The sequence below is a fragment of the Oncorhynchus kisutch genome, linkage group LG2, assembly GCF_002021735.2.
Source record: "Oncorhynchus kisutch isolate 150728-3 linkage group LG2, Okis_V2, whole genome shotgun sequence".
NCBI classification, from domain to species: domain Eukaryota; kingdom Metazoa; phylum Chordata; class Actinopteri; order Salmoniformes; family Salmonidae; genus Oncorhynchus; species Oncorhynchus kisutch.
Genome location: NC_034175.2, coordinates 16,144,656 through 16,164,815, shown reverse-complemented (window position 1 = coordinate 16,164,815; position 20,160 = coordinate 16,144,656). Strand labels below are relative to the sequence as shown.

The 20,160-nt window shown below is 43.5% G+C and overlaps 1 protein-coding gene across 1 annotated transcript in view; it reads right to left on the bottom strand.

Moving 5' to 3' along the window:
* LOC109908026 (atrial natriuretic peptide receptor 1) overlaps positions 1-20,160 on the bottom strand; it is a 58,915-nt gene that overhangs the window by 18,992 nt on the left and 19,763 nt on the right. Inside the window, exons 3-5 of the mRNA XM_020506399.2 lie at positions 11,338-11,525; positions 10,295-10,408; positions 7,862-7,997 (exon numbers count right to left, since the gene is read on the bottom strand). Of these exons, the coding sequence (XP_020361988.2) occupies positions 7,862-7,997; positions 10,295-10,408; positions 11,338-11,525 (438 nt within the window). The remainder of the gene's footprint in view (positions 1-7,861; positions 7,998-10,294; positions 10,409-11,337; positions 11,526-20,160) is intronic.

Here is a 20,160-nt window from a genome sequence, read left to right as displayed (position 1 = left end):
TTCTACAGTGCACTCAGGTGTAAAGGCTTCAGATTCACACAGCTCATTATCAGCTCGACCCAGGCCAGACCTACCGTTGGAAATACCAGCTGCCTAAGTGACCAGGGCCACTGCACAGAAGACAGAGGCAGAGAAAAAGGACAATGAGTGATGGATGGTGGGTAGAGAAAGGGAAAAGAGAAGGAGGTGGAGACAGATGGAAAGAGTGACACGGCCACGGGAGCTCTGGTTTCGCCTAATTAGATTACTATCCTATTTTAGGGATTTCCTCTTTTTTTCCAGGGGGATTTTTTGCAACATGACAGCCAAAAGAGAAATTAGATCTTTCCATGGCAATGGACAGAGAGTTTAGATGAGACAGAGAGGTCATGTAGGAGGAGAGGGTAAAATAAGAGTTTGTTCAGGAGGATAAGACACGTTGAGACAGTAAAAATATGACAGAGATTGACAGAGCAGTGAAGTGAGGAGGAGCACCTTGATAAGACAGTGAAAATATGGACAGATTGGTGGAGGAGGAAGGAAAAAGAGGAAGGCAGATCCCGTGGGATGGAATTAGAGAACTGTTCACAGAGGAGAGGATTGAGAGCAGAGGCGAGGAGCGCTAGACCAGGAAATAATGAGACAAGAAGAAGGTGTGAAGGAATAACACTGAGTAAGGACAACGACTGATAGAAAAGAAAGGGAGACTGGCATTAACAAGCTGGCATACGCAGCAGGACATCCACCTCTGACACTGTAATATTCTTTTCACACATTTTCACAAGTTTACAACGTACAATTACTCATATACTGTAGTTTATCTGCTGAAGTCAAGTTTCAGATGAAAGGTTTGTATTTCACTAGACCAACTTAAAGCTGTCTTCACTTTCGAACAAAATATAACACAGAATAACTAAAAATCACTGAATCGGAAGCATAACAATGAACTAAAGCTACCAAACAGCTTACGTTACAGTATGCACTGGTGTGGGCAAAAATAATAAAATAAGCATTGTCCTCGCATGCAACCAAACAAATCCCTCAGCCTTTCAATGCCTATGTTCGGATGGGCTAACAGAATCAGTGTGAGGAGACTCCACCTGTTCTGGCTGCTGCCCGCTCTGCCCTCCCACTGTCTGTCTGAAGTGTTCATCTCTGTTGTTTGTGTGCTCTGGTCCAACTCATAGTGATTGAGGAGAGAAGGATGCCATTTGTAAAGAGAGGTCAGCCAAGGAGATTAAAGGAAAAAGAGGGAGCAGGCGGACAGTAATGGAGGACAGATGGAGGGAATAAAAGGGAAATGGGGAAGCAGGGTGAAAGAGAGAAGGAGAAAGGAGTGCAGAGTAAACAACCTAGGTACTTACCTGATGAGATGTCTCTGATGACTTATGTCACCTCCTCAAGTATGTGTACTGTTCCAATGATTCAACGTATTTGTTCTTGCCGTTACCTTTGACTTGTTGTCAAGCGCCTTTCACTGTCTCCTGTGACCTCACACATAATCTGACTCTGTAACCGCTTGACTCTGTGACAAACCAAACAAACGTCAGCTCAACAGCCCAACCCATCAAATTCCCCTCAAGTCCCAATAAACAGAGGTTGCTAGGACTTGGCATCTGTCTTCAGGTTTCTCACAAAGGACTGGGACAGAAGGGGTAATGACAACCTGCTACAAGGTTTGAGACCACCATCTTCTATATCGGCCATTAGTAATGTCAAACACTTGTGAAACCCACAAGTCTGGGTAAACACATGTAACCTCAATGCTTAGTCAGTGAGGTGTGTGTGTTTGGGGGGAGGGGGGTACTGGCAGAGGAAACACAATGGAGGCCTTCCTCAGAAAGTAAGATGCTGTGTCTAACTCTTCACCCCAAAAATGTGGTAAAAAGAACAATGTATGTGTTATGAACGATAGATGAGACTGTCTACTCCATGTTGAGCATTATACGACCTCGTCAATCACCTAAGTTGCCACTGAGTTGTGTGTGCTGCGTTTTATGGAAGTTTTACAAACAGAAGATTGGTCATATTCATCAACTTTAGGTGCACAGGAAAAAGGTCACCTTACTGGATCCAGATGTATTTTTCATCCTTAAATCTATACTCTCTTAGGTCAGTGATGAATAAAAGGATGATTAAATACTTGAATTTAGAAATGTGCATGTTCAGCAAGGGGACAACCTCCTCCAGAATGTATAACACAGGGGAAAAAGTCAAAAATATTTTGATGTTTTGTGGTCATAAAGATGTTATTTTATGGATTAATTTGCTTTTAAAAGACAATGATGTCACCTGATTGACACAGCTAGTGACATTCCAAGGACTCTGTGATTTTTTTTACTGAACTGGACACAATTAAATTAATTTGAATGGCTTTGAGGGACACATTCATTTGTGGTGTCCAGGAATGTGTTTGCTCGAAGTCGAACGTGAAGATGAATTTACTTCCGCTACAGACCTTGGCTTGGCTACAAACCAGCTGCCAGCGGAGATGAAAAATGTTGTTCAATAACAATGTTGGCATGTTTTGTTTCTTTTTGACACTCTTTCTTTCTTTTCCAATATCTTCAAAAGGCCAAATGACACAACCATGGCCAGCTAATGTATCTTTTCCATTTAATATTTTCCCTGCTTTGAGGAGATCTCTGTTTTTGGCAAAAGTAAGTCAGTATCTGGTGTGGCCACCAGCTGCATTAAGCACTGTAGTGCATCTCCTCCTCATGGACTGCACCAGATTTGCCAGTTCTTGCTGTGAGATGTTACCCCACTCTTCCAACAAGGTACCTGCAAGTTCCCGGACATTTCTGGGGGGAATGGCCCTAGCCCTCACCCTCCGATCCAACAGGTCCCAGACGTGCTCAATGGGATTGAGATCCGGGCTCTTCGCTGGCCATGGCAGAACACTGACATTCCTGTCTTGCAGGAAATCACACACAGACGAGCAGTATGGCTGGTGGCATTGTCATGCTGGAGGGTCATGTTAGGATGAGCCTGCAGGAAGGGTACCACATGAGGGAGGAGGATGTCTTCCCTGTAATGCACAGTGTTGAGATTGACTGCAATGACAACAAGCTCAGTCCGATGATGCTGTGACACACCGCCCCTGACCATGACGTAACCTCCACCAAATCGATCCCGCTCCAGAGTACATGCCTCGGTGTAACATTCATTCCTTTGACGATAAATGCAAATCCGACCATCACCCCATGAGACAAAACCGCGACTCATCAATGAAGAGCACTTCTTGCCAGTCCTGTCTGGTCCAGCGACGGTGGGTTTGTGCACATAGTCGACATTGTTGCCGGTGATGTCTGGTGAGGTCCTGCCTTACAACAAACAGGCCTACAAGCCCTCAGTCCAGCCTCTCTCAGACCTATTGCGGACAGTCTGAGCACAGATGGAGGGATTGTGCATTCCTGGTGTAACTCGGGCAGTTTTTGTTGCCATCCTGTACCTGCCCCGCAGATGTGATGTTCAGATGTACCGATCCTGTGCAGGTGCAGGTGTTACACGTGGTCTGCCACCGCAAGGACGATCAGCTGTCCGTCCTGTCTCCCTGTAGCACTGTCTTAGGCATCTCACAGTACGGACATAGCAATTTATTGCCCTGGCCACATCTGCAGTCCTCATGCCTCCTTGCAGCATGCCTAAGGCATGTTCACACAGATGAGCAGGGACCCTGGGCATCTTTCTTTTGGTGTTTGTCGTAGCTGAATCAGAATTAGTTGGGTAACATAGATAAGATCAGAATATGCTTGTGAGATACTTGTCATTAGAATGTTTCCCTTTGGACTATAGGGTTGGCAGTTTGCAGTTATCCCTTCTCAGCTAGGCCTTAGTCACTTGGGGCCCAGAGAGGGGAGAGGTCAGACTTGTCTTCATATGTGAATGTATCTGTTAAACCATGTGATGCTATGCAGAATATCAGAAGGGGAGGAGGACAGAATGGAACATTGTCTTCTTATGGGAATGTGTCTGTAACTATTCCTAAACCATGTGAAGGGATGGCGAGTCAGTAGAAAGGCCTCTTTAGTGTCCTAAGTTTTCAAAGCTGTGACTTTAATTGCCTACCATCTGTAAGCTGTTCGTGTCTTAACGACCGCTCCACAGGTGCATGTTCATTAATTGGGAAACAGTTAATGATGGGAAACAGTGTCTAGGTTAACCTGTCTAGGACTTGGGTTCCGCTAGCGGAAGGACACGGAGGACGCATGGCTTTCGACCTTCGTCCTTCTCGAGCCCGTACGGGAGTTGTAGCGATGAGACAAGATAGTAACTACTAACAATGGGATACCACTAAATTTGGGAGAAAAGGAGTTTAAAAAATAATAAATAAATGTTCAATAATGTTCCAACTGGAGAATTCCATTATCTGAAGAAAAGCAATGGAACGCAGGTCGCTCTCATGTGAAATGCTCGTGACCAGCGTGTGGCTCTCTGCCAGACCACTGACTCAAAGAGCTCTCATCCGGTCCCACTTCACAGTAGAAGCCTGAAACAACGTTCTAAAGACGGTTGACATCTGGGTGGAAGCCTTATGAACTGCAATATATCCCATATCCCACAGTGAATTTGATAGGGGCTGAGTTCAAAAGCTACAAACCTCAGATTTTTGCCTGCCATATGAGTTCTGTTATACTCACAGACATCATTCAAACAGTTTTAGAAACTTCAGAGTGTTCTATCCAATACTAATAATAATATGCATATATTAGCATCTGGGACTGAGTAGGAGGCAGTTTACTCTGGGCACGCTATTCATCCAAAAGTGAAAATGCTGCCCCCTATCCCAAGGAAGTTAAACCCTTTACAATGAAGATCTGTGAAGTTATTTAGATTTTTACAAATTATCTTTGAAAGACAGGGCCCTGAAAAAGGGACGTTTCTTTTTTTGCTTAGTTTATATTTGCATGTAACCAAATAATTGATTAAAATACACTGTTTTCCAAGAAGTTCTACAGCACTCTGTAGGACAGCACAGTCATTGGTGTAGAGAGGATTATGAAGGAGGCAGTCCCAGGTTTAGAACTACAGAATTTATTTAAGCACCATAGATCAACGCGGGATGAAACCCCAACGCTGTTGTGCTCAAAATATATCTCCATAAACAAAAAGGCACAGGGTGAACCCAAAGTGAAAAATATAAAGTACTCAGGAAATAGTAGGAGAGTCCTCTCAGGAAAACAAATAACATTTACAATGACGGACAAAGACAAATGGCAGAGGGAGTATATATACAGTGATAGAGTGGGGATTGGAACCAGATGTGTGTTATGATGACGAGACAAGTCCAGGGTTGATGAGTGAAGGCTGTTTGCCAGCAGTAGGTTCGGCAGCAGCTAGAAGAAGGCCGTCGACGCCGAATGCCTGAGCTGGACAGGAGGGGGAGCCAAACCGAAGGCTGGTGTGACATGCACCATGGTGTAGCTGGAGGACAACTAGGTTCCGTCCTCCTCTGGGTACATTTGACTTCAATACAAAACCTAGGAGGCTGGTGGTTCTCACCCGCTTACATAGACGTACACAGAAATGACAACTTCCAGAGGACGTCATCCAACCTATCAGAGGTCTTTCAGCATGAACTGACATGTTGTCCACCCAATTAAAGGATCAGATAATGAATCTAGTACTAAAAGTATAAGCTACAACTAGCTAGCACTGTTGTGCACAAAATGTGGTGAGTAGTTGACTTAAATAGAGAGAAAGACAACAGTTTAAACATTTTGAACAAATTAGTGAGAGAGAGAGCTAGCTATATATATATTTTTTTTTACCTTTCACTTCCTTAGCTAGCTAATGCAGCTAGCTAGTTTAGTCTACTCAAACACCCGGCTCAGAGAGTTATGCTATGTTACCTAGCTGGCTATGGCTATCCTACACTGGAACTCTTCCAGGTCAAGGTAAGCTTTTGGTTTTCTTAATTTATTGCCACCGGGGCCCACCGGTGTAACTGCTAAACTACTTGTTAACTGTACACTGTACTGCATGATTGTAGCAGGTTTACTAAGGCGTTAGTTGTAGTAGCTATGTTTTCTTGACGTTAGCTAATATGGTGACAATGCAGAGTGCTGAAACGCGTAGCGTGTAAAAATCATCTGTCCTCGGTTGCAATACTCACTACCAAGTTGCTTCTGGAAGCAATGTCAGCACAATAACTGTTTGTTGGGAGCTTAATGAAATGGGTTTCCATGGCCGAGAGCCGCACACAAGCTTAAGATCAGCATGCGCAATACCAAGTGTCGGCTGGAGTGGTGTAAAGCTCGCCACCATTGGACTCTGGAGCAATGGAAACGCTTCTCTGGAGTGATGAATCACGCTTCACCATCGGACAGTCTACGGACGAATCTGGGTTTGGCGGATGCCAGGAGAATGCTACCTGCCCCAATGCATAGTGCCAACTGTAAAGTTTGGTGGAGGAGGAATAATGTTCTGGGGCTGTTTTTCATGGTTCGGGCTAGGCCCCTTAGTTCCAGTGAAGGGAAATCAATTTTCTATAAAAAAAAATTACCACGTTTTCTCCCCAATTTCGTGGTATCCAATTGGTAATTACAGTCTTGTCTCATCGCTGCAGCTCCCGTACGGACTCGGGAGAGGCAAAGGTCGAGAGACGTGCATCCTTCGAAACACACGCGACCGTGTCAGCGTGCACTGCGCCCAGCCCGCCACAGGAGTTGCTAGTGCGCGATGGGACAAGGACATCCATTCCGACCAAACCCTCAACTAAACCGGACGACAGTGAGCCAATTGTGCGCCACCCCATGGGTCTCCCAGTCGCGGCTGGCTGCAACAGAGCCTGGACTCGAACCCAGAATCTCTTGTGCCACAGCTAGCACTGCGATGTAGTGCCTTAGACCACTGCACCACTCGGGAGGCAGTGAAGGGAAATCTTAACACTACAGCATACAATGACATTCTAGATGATTCTGTGCTTCCAACTTTGTGGCAATAGTTTGTGGGAGGCCCTTTCCTGTTTCAGCATGACAATGCATGCCCCCGTGCACAAAGCAAGGTCCACACAGAAATGGTTTGTCGAGATTTGTGTGGAAGAACTTGACTGGCCTGCACAAAGCCCTGACCTCAACCCCATCAAACACCTTTGGAATAAACTGGAAGACCGACTGCGAGCCAGACCCAATCGCATAACAGTGCCCAACCTCAATAATGCTCCTGTGGCTGAATGGAACCAATTCTCTGCCACAATGTTCATAATCTATTGGAAAGCCTTCCAAGAACAGTGGAGGTTGTTACAGCAGCAAAGGGAGGACCAACTCTATATTAATGCCTATGATTTTTTTTAAATGTTTGACAAGTAGTTGTCCACATACTTTTGGTAATGTAGTGTACTTGTCCAGCATGCTGTTGAGAGACATATGACTTTTTATGGCCTGCAACTAAATCAATCTCTTGTCTTGAAGAGCTCTTGAAGAGGTGTACATCTCATTTTAAAGGCACAAAGCACCCAATAGAAGAACCCGATAGGGACCCTCTGTCAATGAGAAGTATTGTTACATTGTGCTGGTTCTCTCTCATTCTGCCACAAATCACTCAATAATTAATCTACCGAGAAATTGCAAGGAAGACATTGAATGTGTTGTTGTTGTTACAGAACTACCTCCTCAAATGTGGTAACTGACAAGAGATCGTAAGCCAGAGCTCTGAGTTAATCCAGTGACATGAAACATTTTGTTTTCACGCAAATCTTTTGAAATTGTCTCTGTGACAAAACGCAGACCACTGTAGTTACCAGAGACAGAGCACAGAGCTAGTGCTAGACTGAAAACATGTTCACACATGTTCTAAAAAAAAACTAGAACCTTCCTGACCCCTGATTCAATGGAATAAAGATCCAGGTTATGAACTGAGGTCCGTGGAGTGGACTGACCGTTGTAGGTGCGGTTCCACATCCTCCTGGTTACGGTTTTCCCCACAGGTCTGTCCTCTGGTGAGGTCATGGTCTCATTCAGGGCGTGGGTGTACAGCATCAACCCGTCGTAGAACCCTCCGGAGATTATGTTCATCTGCAGGGAAGCAAAAGGAAATTGTAGAATAGTCATTAAATCTATCACCTATTTTTTTGAGATGGCTTAGATCAACCATACCATACATGTATTAATAGTACATCTATATCCCTCATCCTCATAATTTTCTATCATTAGAAAGCTACTGCGTATGTCTAGCTATATTTGTGCCACTGCCATGGAGAGCAGAACTTATTCTGCTAACTACTTGTCTCTTCTACAAGTTTCTCTACAGTGTTTGATATATTTCAAGTTAATGCCACTTTCCTATTTCTCACAACTATAATTATTTCCTATCATCTCCGTTACCTATTTCTACCCCTTTATTAATTTCACAATTCTGCCTGAGAAACAATTTCCTCTTCCATCTCGTCATCTCTCCAAACAGTGGCCCCAAACCAAAAGAGCTGTCCACGTCAATCACATAATGGAATATGAGGACAATAACCCAGACAGACAATCCACTCAGTTCAGTTGCATCAATTGGAAACGTACAGACACAATGTCCAGACAGGGTGAATGAGGACCAGGTAGACCAGGGCAGAGCTCTCATGCTCTGTGCCTCTCTCTCATCCTCCAGACTCAGACCTGTCTATTTATTACATTAACTGCACTTAGCTGTCTGTTACAAGTGATTCATCGGCTTGTGAGGGGTGCCAGACAGCCCTGTCTGAAACCAGGACCAATGGCGAGTCTCCCTTCCTCCCGGGGATGGAATAGAAGCCCTGACGTACAATTCTGGATTTGTGTGCATCGAAAGGGGAGGGCAGTTAGATGACGTGGCCTGTCAAGCTCTTTATTTTGCTTCCCCTCCTGAAGTGTAAATTGTCAATGACATGAAAGCACACACATGCATGCAAGGACACACACCTCCATCTGGAGTCAGAGATGAACGATGGATTCGAAGGCAGTCAATCTACCATATTGAGGATACATGGATGTATCGTGCCAATCTTTGTGAGTGTGTGTGTGTGTGCACACACACATGTGTCTCCCTCTCATCTCCTAAACAAGACACCAGTGATTCAGCTGCAGAAATGTGTAGAATATCATCATTGTGCACCTTTGTAGGGAACATAATAAGAAGATAAGCTCCACTAACTAAATTAGCTTTTTTCTGCCAAAATAAATAGAATCAAATCGTCCAGGCATTGCACGTGAGCCAATTACGTATAAGCCTACTTATCGCAGCCTCTCCATCTTTCTACGCACAAACACACTCTAAGATGTGCAAACACCAATGAACTAGTACTACTGCTGAATGAACTAATACTACTGCTAAATGAACTAGTACTACTGCTAAATGATCTAGTACTACTGATAGTTCTTTGTATGTGTTGCTTTGCCTGTCAGACGTGGCTCAATCAAATGTTTCATAATGAGATGTTCTCTATAATATGATAGCCCTACACTGAGTGTACAAAACATAAGGAACACCTTCCTAATATTGAGTTGCACCCCTTTTGCCCTCAGAACAGCATCAATTTGTCAGGCATGGACTCTACAAGGTGTCGAAAACGTTCCACAGGGACGCTGGCCCTTCTTGACTCCAATGCTCCCCAAAGTTGTGTCAAGTTGGCTGGATGTCCTTTGGGTGGTGGACCTTTCTTGATACACACAGGAAAATGTTGAGCGTGAAAAACCCAGCAGCGTTGCAGTTCTTGACACACTCAAACCGGTGCACCCGGCACCTAATACCATACCCTGTTCAAAGGCACTTACATATTTTGTCTTGCCCATTCATCCTCTGAATGTCACACATACACAATCCATGTCTCAGTTGTCTCAAGGCTTAAAAATCCTTCTTTAAACTATCTCCTCCCCTTCATTTACACTGATTGAAGTGAATTGAACAAGTGACATCAATAAGGGATCATAGCTTTTACCGAGATTCACCTGGTCAGTCTATGTCAAGTTCATAATGTCTTGTACTCTCAGTGTATAGATTATTATACAGAGCTTTATTCTGTGTAGTAGATCTAAGTCTTCATGCCTTAGCATGTCTTCTCCTTCATATTGCCTCAAGTCTGCCATGTTGAGATCAAGTTGTCTTTTTTAAATAAATACTCCTTTTGATCTCAACTCTCTCTCTCTCTGTCTGTGTGTGTGCAGACACTCCTCCTTTTTCACTGGCTCTTCATCTGCTTTGTTCTCTCTGCATGTTTTTCTCTCCTATTTCCTGCTTATAACCTTTTCTCTCTCTCCTTTCAGTTATTGTCCTCTTGATCACCCACTTTCTTCCTGCAAGAGAGCACGCCCCCACCACACACACACACACACACACTTCAGCCTCTTACCAGTGAGTCCTCCACCGTAAAGTTGAACATTCTCTTGGCATCTGTCTTCAGGTCCCTCACAAAATCTTTATATTCAGGGTTCTGTGGTTCTCTATAGGTCAGGATTTTCACACTCTGAGACAGACAAAGATATTTTTTTATTGTGATTCATAAGACAAAGGTTTCACTGAATTATACAGAATCATACCATATGATGGGGTCAGAAAATCAAGTTATCAATTTCTGCTAATGAATGAATGAGAAACACCATTTCTGTGGTAGAAATTAACAGTAAGTTCCTCTTTCCCAGGCCTGTCGCTTTTATAAACATGCAACTGTTATTAGAGCCTAGTCGCTCTATTATATGTTATCAATGTGACCAGTCATCCAGTAGACATCCTCCAAAACACCTTATAACATTAATCAAACCATCTCATCTCCCATTCCTACAGTCTGTGTAGATACAGGTCCAACCTAATTCAAGCAGAAAACTAAGGTCTGAGAAGGCTAACATGTAAAAACACAGCAGTGAGAGAAGTGTTCATATGTATGGGTTATGGCATTGGTTCCCAGACCATTAGGACCCACTTAAAATCTGTGTCAACCAAAGCGAAATGACCACGACCCACCAGAAGGGCCGTATGTTGTGCACCACTTATGTACAGTATGTGCATCAGTTACATTTTCAAAACTCAGGCCCTATGTTTTGCTCTTTCAGGCTTTGTGAGATGAGACTGATATCAACACATTGATGGGATGTCACGAAACATATAATTATGTTGCCTCTCTCCCCCTCGATGGAGAGTCTGTTACTCACTAGGGAATTGAGAAGAAAATTAAAGTACTTCACAGTGAGAGAATGGAAAATCAACAAGATTAGATTTGTCATCTCATCTACCTGGCAGCACATTTAACAACAATGACAACCATGGGGAAACACAGGGACATCAAAATATGATTGCTTCAGGGCCTGCTGTGTAAGTCAGTGGAGAATACAGCAGATACCTGTTTCCAAGGTAATGATGGGAATGAGATGATACACTCGACTCTGATCCGAGGCTTACCTGGAAGGCCTCCTTGGCGACAAGGTCGTCTTGGTCCCCTCTGGCCCACGGTTGAGCATTCTGGGAGTCCAGGCTGTGTCCAAACATGTCAATGTAGAAGAAAACAAACTCCTCCTGAGGAAGGCCTGCCCGCCGGAAGTGAACCATCAGCTGCCTGAATGTGTCCGGAGAGCAACACACAAACACCACTACGGGGGCAGAGAGAGAGAGAGAAAGGGTTATAAAAGGGTTATAAAAAGAAGAGAGTAAAGACAATAGGAGTGTAATGAGTTTTTGCACATATGGTCAAATATTTTTGTTTCTTGCAAAATACACAACCCACAAAAATCCTGACTTTAAATTATAGACCTGTCTAATTAAGAATAATATTGTAAATGAAGGCGAAATGTAACAAATTCTGAAGCAAAAGCATGTAAGGTAATACAGTGGGGCAAAAAAGTATTTAGTCAGCCACCAATTGTGCAAGTTCTCCCACTTATTAAAAAGATGAGAGAGGCCTGTAATTTTAATCATAGGTACACTTCAACTATGACAGACAAAATGAGAAGAAAACAAATCCAGAAAATCACATTGTAGGATTTTTTATGAATTTATTAGCAAATTATGGTGGAAAATAAGTATTTGGTCAATAACAAAAATGTATCTCAATACTTTGTTATATACCCTTTGTTGGCAATGACAGATGTCAAACGTTTTCTGTAAGTCTTCACAAGGTTTTCACACACTGTTGCTGGTATTTTGGCCCATTCCTCCATGCAGATCTCCTCTAGAGCAGTGATGTTTTGGGGCTGTTGCTGGGCAACACAGACTTTCAACTCCCTCCAAAGATTTTCTATGGGGTTGAGATCTGGAGACTGGCTAGGCCACTCCAGGACGTTTAAATGCTTCTTACGAAGCCACTCCTTCGTTGCCCGGGCGGTGTGTTTGGGATTATTGTCATGCTGAAAGACCCAGCCACGTTTCATCTTCAATGCCCTTGCTGATGGAAGGAGGTTTTCACTCACTGTATCTCACGATACATGGCCCCATTCATTCTTTCCTTTACACGGATCAGTCGTCCTGGTCCCTTTGTAGAAAAACAGCCCCAAAGCATGATGTTTCCACCCCCATGCTTCACAGTACGTATGGTGTTCTTTGGATGCAATTCAGCATTCTTTGTCCTCCAAACACGAGTTGAGTTTTTACCAAAAAGTTACATTTTGGTTTCATCTACCCATGACATTCTCCCAATCTTCTTCTGGGTCATCCAAATGCTCTCTAGCAAACTTCAGACGGGCCTGGACATGTACTGGCTTAAGCAGGGGGACACGTCTGGCACTGCAGTATTTGAGTCCCTGGCGGCGTAGTGTGTTACTGATGGTAGGCTTTGTTACTTTGGTCCCAGCTCTCTGCAGGTCATTCACTAGGTCCCCCCGTGTGGTTCTGGGATTTTTGCTCACCGTTCTTGTGATAATTTTGACCCCACGGGGTGAGATCTTGCGTGGAGCCCCAGATCGAGGGAGATTATCAGTGGTCTTGTAAGGGTTTTCTTGTGGTGAAGGAGAGTCGGACCAAAATGCAGCGTGTAGATTGCGATCCATGTTTAATAAACAAACGTAAAACACGAATCAATTATAAACACTACAAAACAAAGAACGTAATGAAAGTAACGAAAACCGAAACAGCCTATACTTGTGTAAACTAACACAGAGACAGGAACAAGGACACTAAGGACAATCACCCACGACACACTCAAAGAATATGGCTGCCTAAATATGGTTCCCAATCAGAGACAACGATAAACACCTGCCTCTGATTGAGAACCACTTCAGACAGCCATAGACTTAATTAGAACACCCCACTAAGCTACAATCCCAATACATACACACCACATACAAAAACCCATGCCACACCCTGGCCTGACCAAATAAATGAAGATAAACACAAAATACTTCGACCAGGGCGTGACAGGTCTTGTATGTCTTCCATTTCCTAATAATTGCTCCCACAGTTGATTTCTTCAAACCAAGATGCTTACCTATTGCAGATTCAGTCTTCCCAGCCTGGTGCAGGTCTACAATTTTGTTTCTGGTGTCCTTTGACAGCTCTTTGGTCTTGGCCATAGTGGAGCTTGGAGTGTGACTGTTTGAGGTTGTGGACAGGTGTCTTTTATACTGATAGACAGAGGAGCCTCTTAAAGAAGAAGTTACAGGTCTGTGAGAGCCAGAAATCTTGCTTGTTTGTAGGTGACCAAATACTTATTTTCCACCATAATGTGCAAATAAACTCATAAAAAATCCTACAATGTGATTTTCTGGATTGTTTTTCTCATTTTGTCTGTCATAGTTGAAGTGTACCTATGATGAAAAGTACAGGCCTCTCTCATCTTTTTAGGTGGGAGAACTTGCACAATTGGTGGCTGACTAAATACTTTTTTTGCCCCACTGTATGTCACTTTTCTTTCAAGTGTATTCAACAAGCATCCTAAAAAGCATCCTTTAACCAGAGCATATAGTTGTAGGATCTTGATTTGATCACTCTTTTGTTGATGAGAATATTCCTGCGCAGCAGAAAACTTGTAGTGTATTCAAGGTATCAACCCCTACAAAAAAAAAGTCCAATAATTATAATACACATAATAATTCACATTTCCTGTCGCTGCAGGGTTATTTGCCTGCTGTAGCAAACTGGATCAAATTAAGATCCTGCATCTGTAACAATGTGACAGGTCTTCAATGTAGTTCATCCTGCAGGCCAATGTTGTGTGAGCAGAATGAGAAAAGCAAAAACACATGTCTAGCTAAATTGATAAGGTTAAGAATCTCTTAATTGTATTTGAAATGCTTTATTAGTTACTCTGGTTAGCCTAGTCACACTTATCATCTAACAGCAGGAAAATAATCCGGTAGCAACAGGAAATGTTAATTATTATGTGGATTATAATTAATGGACAATTTTGGAGTCGATACATTTATCGTAAAGGAAAATCAAGCCTGAAATTTCAAAGTGGAAATTACAAACTTTAGAATCCTTGTTAAAGCTCAAATACACTACAAGTTCAACATTTCCTGCAACAGGGTGATCAAATTATGATCTTACATGATGAGAAAATAATACACTAAACGCTTCAAATAACTGAATACATTTTTTAATTGGTGAATTTTAAACCAGCAGACACTGCAATCCTTGGGACCAGGAGTTGTGCACCAAGGGCTTATTGTGTCAACCACCCATTTATCATACATCAATATCCTAATCGGATTGACCCAGTACAATGATAGCATAGATGGCCATCTATTTATTTTCCTTACACAACAACCACTGGCCACATGACATCCAGATAAACAGACAAACAAACAGACAAACAAGACAGACCAACACCTAATAGGCACTTCAAATCACACTTTTTCAAAGACACACACACTTCTTCAAGACTGTTGGAAAAGCATTCCAGGTGAAGCTGGTTGAGAGAATGCCAAGTGTGCAAAGCTGTCATCAAGGCACATGAGGGCAACTTTGAAGAATCTCAAATATAAAAGATATTTTGATTTGTTTAACACTTTTGTGGTTACTAAATTATTCCATATGTGCAATTTCATAGTTTTGATGTCTTCACTATTATTCTACAATGTAGAAAATAGTAAAAATAAAAAATAAACCTTGAATTAGTAGGCGTATGCAAACTTTTGACTGGTATTGTATGTGAATGAGATATTTTTGTATTTCATTTTCAATAAGTTTGCTTAAATTTCACAAAACGTGTTCACTTTGTCATTATGGGGTATTTATTGTGTGTAGATTGGGTGAGAGATTTATTTTATTTTATTCATTATAAATCCAGGCTTTAACACAACAAAATATGGAAAAAATCAAGGGGTATGAATACTTTCTGAAGGTACGGTAAATAGGGGTAATGAGAGAAAGGAAGGGGGACAGTCAATGCTAGCCCGCAGGCTAATTGTGCTGGGGTATAGTAGTGCCTGTGGCGGTGTGTCCAAGACAGTGATCTGAAACAGGGCTCTATTAGCTCTATGATCAGCTCTGCTCCCATCCAGAGGTTAACTGTCTCGGTCAGACCCTTCATTAGCCTGGGTAATTACTGCAGGCTGCCAAGTACCTGGCACTGCCATGGCAGCACACGTTAAGTGTGTGTGGATGTCAAACCGTGTTCAGCATTCTCTGTGCGCCATTGTGTTAGTTTTGCCTGGTCCAAAAACAACCCTTAATAAGCTCTATACCCCATAAGCAGGTTGTGCTGCTGTGATCCTGTGTGGCCTGTTCTAGTACAGGTAGGTCTAGGCTTATCTAGTCTAATCTATTCTAACTTGTCATAGTGTATTGTGTTCTGGGCTGGTCAGGTCTGATGGGTTATTGTGTTATGGTCTACTTAGGGTCTTGTACAATGACGGACTGGCTATCTGGAGCACTGGGAGTTTTCCCGGTGGGCCGCTTGATAATTGGGGCCGATGCAAATCAAAATCAAAATAACCCCAACCCCCGCTTAAATAAAAATAACCAAGTGCTCTGTGTCTGACTGGCCCAGGCGAGTGGGCTGCCGGCCCACTGCAGTTGGGTATTACATCTGTCAGCCTCTCTCTCCCAGCCAATTACTTTTGGTCCAGTCCATTCTAACTTTACCTGAGCCTCGCCCCTTTCCCATCTCTGTTAAGTGGTGACATTTGGATAAATAGTGCAGTGGAGCAAGATGGCCAAACAAAAAGAGAAAAACGTAAAGGTGGTGCTAAAAAGCGGAGAGAGAAGAGGTTGAAGTTCCTTGAGGCTGATGCAGCCAAATTTTTTAAAATAACAAATTATTAATTTGGCGCCGTTACCAGTCAATCATCTCAGCCTAGTGAGCCTGAAGGCACTGGCAGCAGAGAAAAGAGAGAGCAGCCCATTGAGCCTAGCGATACCAGTTCAACTGTTAGTCAAGGTTTGCAGCTGAAGCGGTAAAACAGAAGACAATAGGGATAAGATAAGCAATGTTTGGGTTTCGATAGTTGGCTATTTAGCTATATCGGGTGCCTCTTGTTGAAACAAGTGTTCGTCAATGTCACTTTTCGTGAACCGACCAATCACAGCCTGGATGGGGCGGGCCATAAAAAAGGTTGACGTGCAACTGAAAACTTTCAAAATGTTGAACTCATTGATATGCATGAATGGTTAAGATTATTGACAAGTTAGTACTTAGCATTAACAAATTAGAGACTAACCACCAATGAAATGTAGATAATTTGTCTTGCACAAGGATTTAATGATGGAACAAAACCTACAAAAATGATAAATATTGGTTGTGTATTTCTTAAATTGCTGTATTGTCCAATTGGAATTAATATTATACTAGTGGTATATAGTATACTATTACATGAAATTATGAATATACTAACATTATGTAATTAATATTAATATTATACTAACATTATACTATTATATCAACATTATACTTTTTATTTAACATTAAAATATTATACTAATATACTAATTTATACTAATTACTCATCCAGGTTGAGGATAGTGCATCTGCAGTGGACAGATGTAGATTGAGCCAGAGCGAGGGTGCCACTGCCACCCCAATTTTGGATTATTTTAAGAGGCCGAAGTCAGGGGACCTAGATAAGTTTTTTAGTTTCCACCCCCAACAAAAGTGTGAAAAGTCTGTGGTGCAGAAGGTTTTATTTTGTAAAGATGGGATCAACTGGAAGTGGCTGTCATACAGTGAAGAGAACCATGCTTTATTCTGCTTAATTTGTATGGCATTTGCAAAGCCCTTTCATGAATGGAATGTCAGACTGGAAGCATATCCATCAGAGAGACAAAGAGCATTATGCATAGAGATTATGCTGAGGCCAACTTTCTATGGTCCTCCAAAGGTAACATTGAGAGCCTGTTCATCGGCAGTCAGATGTCTTCTCATAGAGAGCAAGTGAACAGAAGAGGGCAAGTGCTAGAGCGCATTATAGATGTTGTTAAAGTCCTAGGCAAGAGGGATCTGAGCTACAGAGGCATGCAGTCTGAAGCAGCTTATACGCTAGATGACAGCAGCATTGACCATGGCAACTTTTTAGAGATGATCATTCGGCTGAGAAAGTACGACCTGTGTATGAAAGAGCATCTCACTGCCTGCATAGAGAAAAGCAAAACACTGCATGAGTCTGGGTCAAGAGGGGGCAGAGGCTCTCTAATCACTCTATTGTCAAAGACTACCATCGATAACGTCAATACCACCATCCAACACACAATACAGGCCACCATAGTAAGTGAAATCCAGGAAGCTGGCATGTTTTCAGTCCATATTGACACTACGCAGGACATTACAACACAAGATCAATGCTCTGTCATAGTCAGATATGTGACGAACATCATCCAAGAGAGTCTTGTGGCTGTGGTGAAATGTGAGGCATCCACTGGACAATACTTTGTCCAGGTACTGAGTGAAGTACTGGAAAACATGAAGCTTGACATCAGCAAGTGCATTGGCAATTCCACTGATGGAGCCTCCAGTATGCAAGGCCAGTATAAAGGCTTATCTGCCTTGCTCTCTGAAAAGTCCACCAATCAAGTGCATGTGTGGTGCTTTGCACACATTTTAAACCTTGTTTTGGCAGGCAGAACAGAGTGTTTTGGCAAGTGGGTCACTTTTTTCTCTCATTAACAACATAGCTGTGTTCTTCAGTGAATCCTACCAGAGGATGAACATTTGGTGCGAAGGAGAGCAAGGATTGGAGAGACACACTGGTGGGATAAAGACAGTGCCTTAAAGAAGGTCTTTGGAGGTTTTGGAAATCCAGATGAGGGCCTCTATGTTGATGTCCTTCTCACTTTTTCAACCATACAAAATCAGAAAGACATCAACACTACTGCACGTGTCACGGCACAAGGATACATTGAGGGGTTGCTGAAGTATGAAACAATACTTACAGCTCAGATATTCCTCAGAATATTTCAGGTCACCTCATCAGTCTGAAAACATCTTCAAACAAGTGGACATTGTGTCTGCGCATCGTATGTGTCATGTCCTGATCTGTTTCACCTGTCCTTGTGCTTGTCTCCACCCCCTCCAGGTGTCGCTTATTATCCCAGGTGTATTTAGCCCTGTGTTTCCTGTCTCTCTGTGCCAGTTCGTCTTGTTTGTCAAGTCAACCACAGTTTTCTCAGCTCCTGCTTTTCCCAGTCTCTCTTTTCTCGCCCTCCTGGTTTTGACTCTTGCCAGTCCTGACTCTGAGCCCGCCTGCCTGACCACTCTGACTGCCCCTGACCTCAAGCCTGCCTATCGCCTGGTACTGTTTGGACTGACCTGGTTTATGAACTCTCGCCTGTACCCGACCTGCCTTTTGCCTACCCCTTTTGCTATAATAAATATCGGAGCTCAACCTTTTGCATCTTGTGTCTGCATTTGGGTCTTGCCTGGTGTCCTTATAGTACAAACTGGCCATGACAGACCCAGCAGACTTTGACCAGCTCTGTCACGTTGTCTCCCTGCAGGGAGCCACCATTGGGAGGCATGACCATTGGGAGGCGGGACCTTTTGGAAGGGCTTCGTTCCCTGACGGAACGCCTACAAGGGTTTCTACACCTGTTTCTACACGTGCTTCTACACCTGCATTGCTTGCTGTTTGGAGTTTTAGGCTGGGTTTCTGTACAGCACTTTGTGACATCAGCGGATGTAAGAAGGGCTTTATAAATACATTTGATTGATTGATTGATTGATTGGTTTAAGGCGATAATGGATCAAATTCCTGAAGCAGCTCATAGGCAGCACGCCACATCTGAGACCTCCCAACCACCCAGTAACCGTTCAACTAGTTGTGGATTGGTTCAATCTACCCCGGCTCCCCGAGAACCTCGCTTACCTCCCCCGGAGCGTTATGCAGGTGATCCTGGTACCTGCCGGGCATTCCTTTCCCAGTTCTCCCTCATTTTCGAACTCCAGCCCTCTTCGTTCATGTCAGACTGATCGAAGATAGCGTATTTAATCATGCTAATGTCCGGAAGGGCCGTCTCCTGGGCGACGGCTGTGTGGGAGGAGCAATCCGCTGTGTGCCATAGCCTGGAGAAATTTAAGGCAGAGATGAGGAAGGTTTTTCATTCTCTGGTGCCTGGGAGGGAGGCGGCTTGAAAACTACTGCAGGTACGTCAGAACTCCTGCAGTGTGGCAGACTACGCATTAGATTTTCGCACATAGGCTGCCGAGACTTCCTGGAATCCGGAGGCTCTGTTCGACACCTTCCTCCACGGACTGTCGGAGGGGATAAAGGATGACCTCGCAGCTTGGGAAATACCACTGGACCTTGATTCCCTCATCGCCTTTTCGAGTAGGATTGATGGGCACCTATTAGAACTCCGGTGTGAGAGGAGGTCGGGCCTCGGGAACACTCGTTCATCTGTTGATGCTGGTGCACGCCCTAAGGAATCCGGAAATCCCCGAAGTGTGTATTTCCGAGGAGAGCCGAAAACACCAGAGGTTCCTCGAGAATCATCGGCGACGGGTGAGTTGGATACTCTAGAGCCCATGCAACTGGGAAGAGCTAGATTATCGGTTGGGAAACGCTCGCGTAGGCTGAGTTCTAACTGTTGTCTGTACTGTGGAGGTGTGGGACATTATATAGTCACCTACCCTGTTAAGAAACCATTTTCTCTAGTGGGTACAAGTACTGGGAGTCCCCTAATTCCCATCACCCATACACCATTTTTTGTGATTCTGCTGTGGGGAGACCAGTCTAAGACCAGTCTAACCCGTATCTGAATGGGCACTGTGCTATGGGTGACTCTTCCAATTGAGCAATGACTCTGGTGCTGATGAAAGTGTTATGGATGCTACCATGGCTTCTGAATTAGGTATTCCCA